The 12,132-nt window shown below is 40.7% G+C and overlaps 1 protein-coding gene across 4 annotated transcripts in view; it reads right to left on the bottom strand.

The window, feature by feature from the left end:
* Positions 1-12,132, bottom strand: part of LOC106611507 (protein diaphanous homolog 2) — a 686,561-nt gene that overhangs the window by 268,888 nt on the left and 405,541 nt on the right. For all 4 annotated transcript variants that reach the window (XM_082955835.1, XM_082955838.1, XM_082955836.1 and 1 more), the window contains 2 exons: positions 7,896-7,997; positions 6,073-6,312 (listed from right to left, as the gene is read on the bottom strand). In XM_082955835.1, the coding sequence (XP_082811961.1) occupies positions 6,073-6,312; positions 7,896-7,997 (342 nt within the window). The remainder of the gene's footprint in view (positions 1-6,072; positions 6,313-7,895; positions 7,998-12,132) is intronic.

Raw genomic sequence — 12,132 nt, 5'->3', positions numbered from 1 at the left:
GGGCCAAATTTGAGTCTTCATTATATTACCCACATTCTATGTGAGGGGAGTTTGTTTAACATGGGATACGGGATATCGCTTTGAGTTAACATTACACCGAGTCCCTAACTAGTTAGCATACTCCCATGTACTCATTCTATCACACTTAGCATTCCAAGTCATGAGCCAAGATATTGGCTGCCTGTATGATAATGACAATCCGTCGAGATGTTAAAGGGACATATATAAATAAAGGAACAATTAAGTAATAAAATACAAAAAGTGGCAATGAGAATATAGATCCCTCACGCCAACAGAAGGATTGTCAAACCCTGATTACTCAATTTAACTTTCACCAAAGGAGTTCTACAACCTGGCTCTCTTCAATAAATGATTACTGTACAGATCTTCGCTCACATGTAATATGTGAATTTCAGTTTGAGCATCTAATGTGTGTGTGAGTGTGTAAGTGCTCGTTCTCATGTATGCAAGTGTGTGTGTGTGTGTGTGTGTGTGTGTGTGTGTGTGTGTGTGTGTGTGTGTGTGTGTGTGTGTGTGTGTGTGTGTGTGTGTGTGTGTGTGTCAGTGGCGGCGATTGGGTGAAGGCTCGGGGAATCATGGCAGTGGGGCTGAGTGGCCATTGCTAATTTTTGGAGCATGGACTCCAGCTACAGACGGTGGTAGTAATCTCAGACATCAACACACTGCCTAAGCCGGGTTCTTTGGGGGAGAGTGACAAGAGATAATCACTGAGCCCCCAGGCTACACCCCTGGCTATGGCCAGGTTTTTAGAGGTGGAGAGCGGGAGATGGGATGGTGGATATTGAACAGTGGATGTTGTCCAAGAACAATATATTTTAAATGAACAATATATTTTCTCCAAAAACTAAATTGGAATGATGTTTAAAATAGCTTATGTTGTGAGAAACATCTGTCAATCTAAACTATTGTTATAAATTATAGGGACATCTTCTGTCAGTGTTCTGTTAAAGTATGTGAATTGTAAAAGGAACACAATGATAGGTAAACTAAGATGAATTACTTTTTTTCTTCAGGTTTCTAAAAGTAACTGAATCTGGTATAAGGAGGGAGGGCAGATTGTTATGAATGCATATCATTCTTCACTCCTTAACAATTCTGAGATGAGAATGTATAAAACATCACAGGAGGAAGTACTAGTTGGATCTCAATATATTATTGTTCTCGTTGTACTGGTAAGCAACAGAAGGCAAAATATGAATTTTTGAATCAACACTTTTCTACAATGAAAACAAAATCAGCATTTTTATTTTCATTCAGTGCCCTTAACAAACCCTTGATGATTAAATACAGAGGAATCTCCTCTTAATTAAACCATAGTGATCCAACAGCCGTGGTTGTTCAGAGAGCAGCATCCCACTAACTCCTCTCCACACAGAGTCTGCAGCCCATATATTAAGATGAATGATGTATATGCTGGGTCCCCAAAGAGTGAGAGAAGAACCCAGCTTTAATGAACTTAATGTCTAATTTAAAGCCCCTTTCTTGCGTACGGCTTTGAAAGCTGCTCCGACCGAGCGGTAAGGCTGCTTTCTCCCCGCGCGGTTTCACTTTATTTGAAGTTGCTGTAATCTGTGTGTGCATTCCTCCGAGTCTACCTTTCCTGAAAGATGTCAAATCTCTTCCACAGAACTTACTTTTTTGTGAGAAGTCAATGACAAGAAGCCAAGGAGCCAAGAATCCAAAGCAGTTCAGGCTAAAGTTTTATGCTTTTTTTCTCTATTTTATTCTTTTTCTCAATAAGATTAACGTTAACTGAAGCTTTAAACAGCCTGGATGCCCTTAGTGTCCCAAGCAAGAAGATGACCAGGGTCGGGAAGCGACATAATTTCCATAGATAAAAATGCCAACCCTTCACTTCAAGGACTGAAGATAGAACTCTGCTTACATTCCTCCAACGATCAAACACACATGAAGAAAGTTCCTCTCCATTGATATGACTTCTATGAAAACACAGAGAACTGTGCTATCATCTAGTCGTGAACGGCGGTTATGATAATAGCCGTGGCCATTAATGTTACTCATGGTATTACCTTAGGAAGCTTCCAGATGTTTTACAAGTTGTAATTTTCGATGTTCCTTTTTTCAAGTACACACGTAAGTTGTAGGACTGGGGACGTGACCTTTCAGTTTAAAGTCAAACATTCAAATGACTTCTCAAAGCGATAGCCTGTTCTGTTTAACTTAAGCTGTGGTCAACCATTTAAAGTAATTATATGCCTGGAGAGTTTTATTTTACCTCAGTAAGTCAGTGATATAACAGAAACACTGTTCAATGATTATGAGTAATTGCACGAGCTGTTCCTAACTTCACCGTTAACTTCTTTCAATAACAAAACAAAATGAGTGTGTCCATTGTCTCACGACTTCTTTTTGAAGACGAGGTGGGTTCTCCATCTTCTGGTGATGAAATCCCTGTTGCGTGTAACTGATACCCTGCTATCTGAAAAATGAGAGGAATACACACAATCCCTCCATTCATCAAGCAAATAATGAATGTTGTGAGGAAGAAAAAGTGCCTAGTAAAGTGCATTCAGGGCACAATAATACCTTGCATTAACCTTCTCACTGCCACACCCTATACTCAGCTGACTCATATAACCAACTTTCATCACTGCCCCTTGTAAAAACTGAAGCCAATATTGAGGTTGCTGCATTGGCTCCAGCATAGGACCCTGGGGGACTCAGTGTCTGTGTCCCTCCGGCCTTGGCAGGGACAGAAAGGATGGTCTGGAGGGGTGACAGGGTCAGCTCTTGCACTTCACTTGAACAACCTCCCTGATGAGCCCATTAGATAGCTGGGAGGCCATTTAGTTGATTGACCCTAGTTGAGAATGTGGACATTTTCTTCCCTGGCCATCAATAATATGCCAATCAGCCTCCTGGGGTTAGGCCAGTCTCTACACACCAGACACTTCACTCTGATTCAGCCCGGACTGCAGGGAGACCAATGTGAGGTTGGAGCGGCGTACCAAGTGGCACCATATTACCTATTTAGTGCACTATGTTTGACCAGGGCCCATAAGGATTTGATCAAGAGTAGTGCACTACGTAGGAAATAGTATGGCATTTGAGACATATAATGGGTTTCCCATGCTAACAGCCATATGTATTGAATCGTGCCACTCTTTATGGGTTAATGACTCCACTAGTTGTATTATTAGTACATGCTATAATTTATATGACATTTTATTTTGGGGGTGATTTAGAAGCATCTTACTGGCCTCCAAAAATAAATCAAATTATAGATAGTAATACGTTTTGTAATAAGATTGTGACTGACAAAAATTGTTATGAAACTTGTTTTGTCATTATGGATATGGACCATTTAAAATGGAATTAATGTTATATACACTTTATTTCAGAAACTAATAGTTTATAATACATTACATTTAACTTGGTTCTATAATTATGATGCACGTCTATACTGGATGTCATTAATTAAAACAAACATTGATTAAATATCACATCTGATAATATATAGAGAGGATCACTTCATAGTCTGTGTCAAATTGTGTTTCTCTACTTAGGGACAATTTGGGTAACTTCTGTCTTGCAAAGACACACCATGAAACACAACTGGTGTAGGGTGAAGTTGCCCCTACACAAATCAAATCAAAGCGTATTGGTTGCGCACACATGTTTGCAGATGTTATCGCTGGTGCAGTAAAATGCTTGTGTTTCTAGCTCAAACAGTGCATTAGTATTAACTAGCAATACACAACAACAGGCACATGATCCCCCCCCCCCCCACACACACAAATATTATCATTATTATAATTTTATTTATATATTTTTTTAATTAATAAATTTTTTATTTAAAATAAGCCGGTAGCCTAGTGGTTAGAGCGTTGGGCCAGTAACCGAAAGGTTGCTAGATTGAATCCCCGAGCTGACAAGGTAAAAAATATGTCGTTCTGCCCCTGAACAAGGCAGTTAACCCACTGTTCCTAGGCCATCATTGTAAATAATAATTTGTTCTTAACTGACTTGCCTAGTTAAATAAAGGTTAAAAAAAAGAAAAAAGCAATAGTACTCAAGTATAAACACCATGGGACCACGCAGCCGTCAAACCGCTCAGGAACGAGACGCATTCTGTCTCCTAGAGATGAACGTACTTTGGTGCGAAAAGTGCAAATCAATACCAGAACAACAGCAAAGGACCTTGTGAAGATGCTGGATGAAAATTGGTACAAAAGTATCAATATCCCCAGTAAAACGAGTCCTATATCGACATAGCCTATATCCAAAACCGCCATAAAAAAGCCAGACTACGGTTTGCAACTGCACATGGGGAAAAAATACTGTACTTTTTGGAGAAATGTCCTCTGGTCTGATGAAACAAACATAGAACTGTTTGACCATTGTTATGTTTGGAGGAAAAAGGGTGACACTTGCAAGCCAAAGAACACCGTCCCAACCATGAAGCACGGGGGTGGCAGCATCATTTTGTGGGGGTGCTTTGCTGCAGGAGGGAAGGTGCACTTCACAAAATAGATGGCATCATGAGGAAGAAAAATGATGTGGATATATTGAAGCATCATCTCAAGACATCAGTCAGGAAGTTAAAGCTTGGGCGCAAATGGATCTTCCAAATGGACAATGACCCCAAGCATACTTCCAAAGTTGTGGCAAAATGGCTTAAGGACAACAAAGTCAAGGTATTGGAGTGGCCATCACAAAGCCTTGGCCTCAAAATTTGTGGGCAGAACTGAAAAAGTGTGTGCGAGCAAGGAGGCCTACAAACCTGACTCTGTCAGGAGGAATGAGCCAAAATTCACCCAACATATTGTGGGAAGCTTGTGGAAGGCTACCCGAAACGTTTGACCCAAGTTAAACCATTTAAAGGCAATGCTACAAAATACTAATTGATTTTGGTTACTACATGATTCCATATGTGTAATTTCATAGTTTTGATGTATTCACTATTATTCTACAATGGTGAAAATAGTAAAAATAAAGAAAAACCCTTGAATGAGTAGGTGTGTCCAGTCTGGGACTGTGCATTGAGGACTCCCTGGCTCCAGGGGGTATTCGTCCTACTGCCTCCCCCGCCGGCACAGGGTTCTTCTTGTGGAGAAGAAGCACAAAACCCTGCTCCCGTGTGTTGACTACTGGGGCCTGAATGACATCACGGTTAAAAACCGTTACCCGCTTCCACTCATCGCTTCGGCTTTCGAGCCTCTCCAGCGGTCTACCATCTTCTCCAAGTTGGACATCCGAAACGCTTACCATCTGGTATGGATACGGGAAGGGGATGAGTGGAAGACCGCCTTTAGCGGGCACTACAAATAATGGGTGATGCCATTTGGACTGACCAGCACTGCTGTGTTCAAGGCCCTGGTTAACGACGTTCTCCGTGACATGTTGAACCGGTTCATGTTCGTCTACCTCGATGACATCCTCATTTTTTCCCACTCAGCTCAAGAACATGTCATCCATGTCCAACAAGTCCTCCAGCGTCCTATGGAGAACCAGCTGTTCATCAAAAAAAAGAAGAGAATTCCAACGCTCCACCATTTCCTTGCTTGGATACATCATAGCTGCAGGCAACATACAGATGGATCCTGGAAAGGTGAGAGCGGTGGTGGATTTGGAGCAACCCACATCCAGAGTGCAGCTGCAACGCTTCCTGGGGTTCACCAATTTCGACCGCCGTTTCATCTGGGGTTACGGCCCCCATCCTAATCCATCTGGTCCCGGCAGTTTGTGGTGGAGGTCGATGCCTCGGACGTTGGAGTGGGTTCTGGGGACGGGACACTGATAGCACATCAACCCCAAGACAGTTGCCAAGAGTCAATGGATCTCAGGGTGCAACCAAATGCTTTCTGTAAATAGTTTATCCCATTACTCCACTCAAATAATACTAAACAAATCCCTGCTATGGCACCAAACCCACTGACATGCAAGTGACTGATGCTGGTATGATCTCTACTTTATAATTAAACTGGGGACAGCTGAAGTGAGCAAGAGCGAGAGAGAGAGAGAGAGAGAGAGACGAAAGTAAGCCTGAAAGGGGCGAGGTCAAACTCATGCAGTCCTTGCAGTACCAACCTTGCAGAGGAAGCTGACGTTGAAGCCGAAGGTCTGGGCGTTCCGGGAGCCGGCGTTCATGTAGTTTCCCACCAGCAGCACCATCTCCAGCAGATTGCTGAAGCTGTCACTCTTCTTCACCTCCTCACAGGCGAACGTCACATTCATGATGTCCGGTCGGATGTTGTTCACCTGCTCCTCGAAGGTCAGCTTGAAGAGGATGCCGTTGAGGCGCGAACGCAGCAGCTTCACAGAGCTCATCTAGAGGAAAACATAACAATATTTTGTTAGGAACAGTTTAAAGTTTAGGAAGCCTCCGTATGGTTTATAAAAGCTCTACGCTGTCCTGATTAAGTCTCTATAAGTTATATGCTGTTTAAAGTGTGGCCAACGTGACCATGTAGAGCTCTACAGCAAATGTATAGAAAATATACTTAGTGTGAAATATTACATTGTATCCGGGTAAGTACAATGCGTTCAGCTTTTTGTAAATATTCACTAATTGAAATGTATCTTGTCTCGCTTTCTAGACTAGACAGAAGTCCCTTCATCAACTATGGCATGAATCACACCTGATAACATTAATAAGTAGTGATGGGCCACTGAACAATATCTAGGCCCAAGCTTCACCAGCGGGAGCGGTATATTACCACGGCAGCTCCATGCTAGATCACACAGGGGAATTGTCACACCTTGCGTCATTACATCCTCAAAGAGTCACAGGTACAGAAACACCACCCCAAAAAGTCAATTGTACTGAATGAGTGCAAATTGAGTTGCATGTCTACCTTTACCGCAATGCAACATTATCATATTATTCTTAACTCATTAGGTTGACTGAGAACACTCTCTTTTACATCAACGACCTAGAAGAGTATAAAGAACCTGAAGATACAGGTAACTGCTAAAATAAAGGAAACACCAACATAAAGTGTCTTAATAAGGCACAGCCATGGTAGTAAAAATAATGGACAAAATAATAGCATGCACAGAATTTTTATTCATGACCCTAAGCATGATGTGATGTTAATTGCTTAATTAACTCAGGAACCACAACTGTGTGGAAGCAACGACTATCATAATTTGTATCCTTCATTTACTCAAGTGTTTCCACTATGTTGGCAGTTACCTGTATAAAGATATAGCTAAACATACAAGTTCTCTAATCTACTTTGATAATGAGCTCTGGATAAATCAATGTGGTAAAACATTTTAAATGTTAACTTTATAGACTCACTTGTATATGACTCTGTAGAAAGTGTAAAAAAAAAAAAAAGCTAAAGTATTACCTCAACATCAACTGCATCTAGCACTTGAGGCAACTATACTAAATTACCTATAGTGGCTTGGAATGTATCATTGAGATGTCCTGACTTCACAATGAAGTAGAGTGCACTAACTTTATTACAGAGAACCCAAAGCTTGAGGCTATGATTATATCACTGGGAAATATTGAAAGTTTCAGACAAAGTATGGAATTTGTTGACAGCTGGAATGACAGTGTCATTTTAACAGCTACTATATTTCACACTTTATTATTGATCAAAACCACAGCTTCTCTCAGTCAAAGAGCAGACTGCCATATTTGACCTGTCATAAAAAATTATCTTTATATTTCCACTCTTTTCATTTTACATTACAGTGTCTCTTTAAATATTGAATAGGTCTGAGCCTGAATAAAGCCTCAAGGCTGTATGGCTGTATTTTTTATATCTCCAAATGTTTTTCTCAAAAAGGGGTGTGTGTGTGTTTGTGTATGTGTCAGTGTCGGTGTGTGTGAGGCAGCGTCTTCTCCCTGAGGGGCTTTAGCTAGGTGCTATGGTGTAATACGTAAGCCTACTCACCACAATGCCAAACTGCTCTGGCTCGCACAGTTCCTCATACTCGCTCTTAAGTTCCGCCAGTGCGCTCAGCTCCTTCTGCTCCGGTAGGTTCTTTATCAGGTTCTGCAAACACACACAGATACACACACATGTATATACTGGCTATATCTGAAACTCTCTTAGATAACTCCTTTGATGATGCAGTGGTAGCATTACATGCTTACAACATCTACAGAAGAGTTAGGAATGCCAATGGGGGATGTGCTCGTCCCACCTGGACAAAAGGAACACCAATTTGAGAATGCAACTCAATGACTACAGCTCAGCATTCAACATGGCCCAAGCACACCAAGACATTCGTGAAGAGGGCACGACAAAACCTATTCCCCCTCAGGAGACTGAAAATATTTGGCATGGGTCCTCAGATCCTCAAAAGGTTCTACAGATGCACCATCGAGAGCATCCTGACTGGTTGCATCACTGCCTGGTATGGCAAATGCTCGACCTCCGACCGAAAGGCACTACAGAGGTCAGTACGTACGGCCCATTACATCACTAGGGCCAAGCTTCCTGTCATCCAGGACCTCTATGCCAGGCGGTGTACAAGAAAGGCCCTACAAATTGTCAAAGACTCCAGCCACCCTAGTCATAGACTGTTCTCTTTGCTACCATATGGCAAGGCTTCCAAATTAGATTCTACCCCCAAGCCATAAGACTCCTGAACATCTAATCAAATGGCTACCCAGACTATTTGCATTGCCCCCCCCCCCCCATTTTACACTGCTGCTACTCTTTGTTATTATCTATGCACAGTCACTTTAATAACTCTACCTAAATGTACATATTACCTCAATAATTACCTCGACTAACCGGTGCATTGACTCTGTACCGGTACCCCCTGTATATAGCCTTGCTATTGTCATTTTACTGCTGTTCTTTAATTATGTGTTAATTTATTTCTTATTCTTTTTTTTTAAGGTATTTTAATTTTTTTACTGTATTGTTGGTTAGGGCTTGTAAGTAAGCATTTCACTGTAAGGTCTACACCTGTTGTATTCGGTGCATGTGACAAATAACACTTGATTTGTATACAGTACCAGTCAAAACGTTTGGACACACCTACTCATTCAAGGGTTTTCCTTTATGTTTTACTATTTTCTACATTGTAGAATAACAGTGAAGACATCAAAACTATGAAATAACACCTATGGAATTATGTAGTAACCAAAAAAGTTTGAAACAAATCATAATATTTTATATTTGAGATTCTTCAAAGTAGACACCCATTGCCTTGATGACAGCTTTGCACACTCTTGACATTCTCTCAACCAGCTTCATGAGGTAGTCACCTGGAATGCATTTCAATTAATAGGTGTGCCTTCTTAAAACGTAATTTGTGGAATTTATTTCCTATTTTGAGCCAATCAGTTGTGTTGTGACAAGGTAGGGATGGTATAGAGAACATAGCCCTATTTGGTGAAATACCAAGTCCATATTATGGCAAGAACAGCTCAAATAAGCAAAGAGAAATGACAATCCATCATTACTTTAAGACGTCAGATGTCAGTCAATCCGGAAAATTTCAAAAACTTTGAAAGTTTCTACAAGTGCAGTCGGAAAAACCACTAAGCACTATGATGAAACTGGCTCTCATGAGGACCACCACAGGAAAAAAAGACCCAGAGTTACCTCTGCTGCAAAGGTTAAGTTCTTTAGAGTTACCAGCATCAGAAATTTAAGCCCAAATTAATTATTCACAGAGTTCAAGTAACAAACATCACAACATCAACTGTTCAGAGGAGACTATGTGAATCAGGCCTTCATGGTCAAATTGCTTCAAAGAAACCACTACTAAAAGACACCAATAAGAAGAAGAGACTTGCTTGGGCCAAGAAACACAGGCAATGTACATTAGACCAGTGGATATATGTCCTTTGAGTCCAAATTTGAGATTTTTGGTTCCAACCACCGTGTCTTTGTGAGATGCAGAGTAGGTGAACGGATGGTCTCTGCATGGAGCATGGAGGAGAAGGTGTGATGGTGTGGGGGTGCTTTGCTGGTGACACTGTTGTTGTGTCTGTGACTATCATTAAATGTGAAGACTGTTATTTTATCAAATCAATTCTCTGTATAATTATTATTACGTGATTAAAATAATCATATAAACTTTAATTAACTAGGAAGTCAGAGCACCACGGGAAAATGTTTATAGAGTCTATTTCCCGAATTGACACTTCAGATATTTTCATATCTTATGGAGTACAATCTTGTATTAATGTATCATTATTATTAACTCATCAGGTCTCATTACTGAGCGTCACAAACCATCGGATATCTGCACGAACCCTAGCCTAAATCATGAATCAGTGATATATAAATTGGCTTAATAATTTATTTACTAACTAACTAAATAATCACACCGAATTACATGACAAACAAACAGTAGATATTTGGGTTACTACCGATATGACGGCTTGGTAGACAACTGAAAGGGGTGGGGACTGAGAAAGAGTGGGAAAGACAAAATGGGTTCACTACACACAGTTGATAATTATATTCATTGAAATGCTAATCATTTGCATATGAACGGCCGCTCATTCGAGAATAATTGCAATGTATATATTTACGGCCGTATGTCGTTGTCTTCCCTGTTGGAATCACCAGTCCGTCTGCTGGAGAGTCAGTTCATTATAGAGTCTCTGGTTAACTTTCCCAGAAGTCACAATGTCTTTCATAGTTGTCACTTTCTCAGGAAAGATATGTCAGGTGTACTGATGGTTGTTGCATGGAATAGATGCTCCCGCAGTTGACGGTATTCTCGTACTAGACTTACATAATTTAAAGATGCAGACTAGTAATTCTACGTCTAGGATTTGATCTTATTCTGTAGTGATCGATAGTCTCAGAGTTGTACCTTTTCCAGCCGTGTAGCCAAAACTACAGCTATATGGTATCCGTGGCCTATAGAGTTGCAGTTCTTAACCATTTCAACATGTAGCATCAGCTCCATATTTTCTGGTCTAACGGCCTATAGAGTTGTAGCCATTCCAACGAGGGGACTCCGTCCCGGCGTTCTTGGACTTAATGTAAATTTTGTAGGAAGTGGGTTTTATACTCTATAGAAGAAGGGGCAGTTATATGATGCCTAATAATGTGATGTCTGTGCTCACGGGGGTGTGGCCACCGACAAGTTAAACTTTATATGAAAATCCATACTCTCATATAGAAGGTTAACATCACATTACATATTTTCACAAATAGTTTGTTTAATCGCACACATTTCACAATATTTAGATGTAAACATGACAGCTGGGAAATGTACACTTTAAGAGATACAGTTACAGTTGAAGTTAGAAGTTTACATACACCTAAGCCAAATACATTTAAACTCAGTTTTTCACAATTCCTGACATTTAATCCGAGTAAAAATTCCCTGTCTTAGGTCAGATAGGATAACTAGTTTATTTGAAGAATGTGAAACGTCAGAATAATTGTAGAGAGAATGATTTATTTCTTTCATCACATTCCCAGTGGGTCAGAAGTTTACATACACTCAATTACTATTTGGTAGCATTGCCTTTAAATTGTTAAACTTGTGTCAAATGTTTCGGTTAGCCTTCCACAAGCTTCCCACAATAAGTTGGGTGAATTTTGTCCCATTCCTCCTGACAGACCTGGTGTAACTGAGTCAGGTTTGTAGGCCTCCTTGCTCGCACGCAGTTTTTCAGTTCTGCCCACAACTTTTCTATAGGATTGAGGGCAAGGCTTTGTGATGGCCACTCCAGTTCCTTGACTTTGTTGTCCTTAACCTGTTAGGGCTAGGGGGCAGCATTTGCACGTCTGGATAAAAAAAATGTACCCGATTTAATCTGGTTACTAATCCTACCCAGTAACTAGAATATGCATATACTTATTATATATGGATAGAAAACACTCTAAAGTTTCTAAAACTGTTTGAATGGTGTCTGTGAGTATAACAGAACTCATTTGGCAGGCAAAACCCTGAGACATTTTCTGACAGGAAGTGGATACCTGATGTGTTGTATTACCTTTAAACCTATCCCATTGAAAAACACAGGGGCTGAGGAATATTTTGGCACTTCCAATTGCTTCCACTAGATGTCACCAGCCTTTACAAAGTGTTTTGAGTCTTCTGGAGGGAGATCTGACCGAACAAGAGCCATGGAACGATGATGTCCCATTAGACACCTGGCGCGCGAGTTCATGTTGGGTACCCTCGTTCCAATACGTTATAAAA

This window comes from Salmo salar, chromosome 09 (assembly GCF_965601325.2).
Source record: "Salmo salar chromosome 09, fSalSal1, whole genome shotgun sequence".
Taxonomy (NCBI): Eukaryota; Metazoa; Chordata; class Actinopteri; order Salmoniformes; family Salmonidae; genus Salmo; species Salmo salar.
Note: the sequence above shows the minus strand (reverse complement) of the source record. Positions and strands in the feature narration are given on the sequence as shown.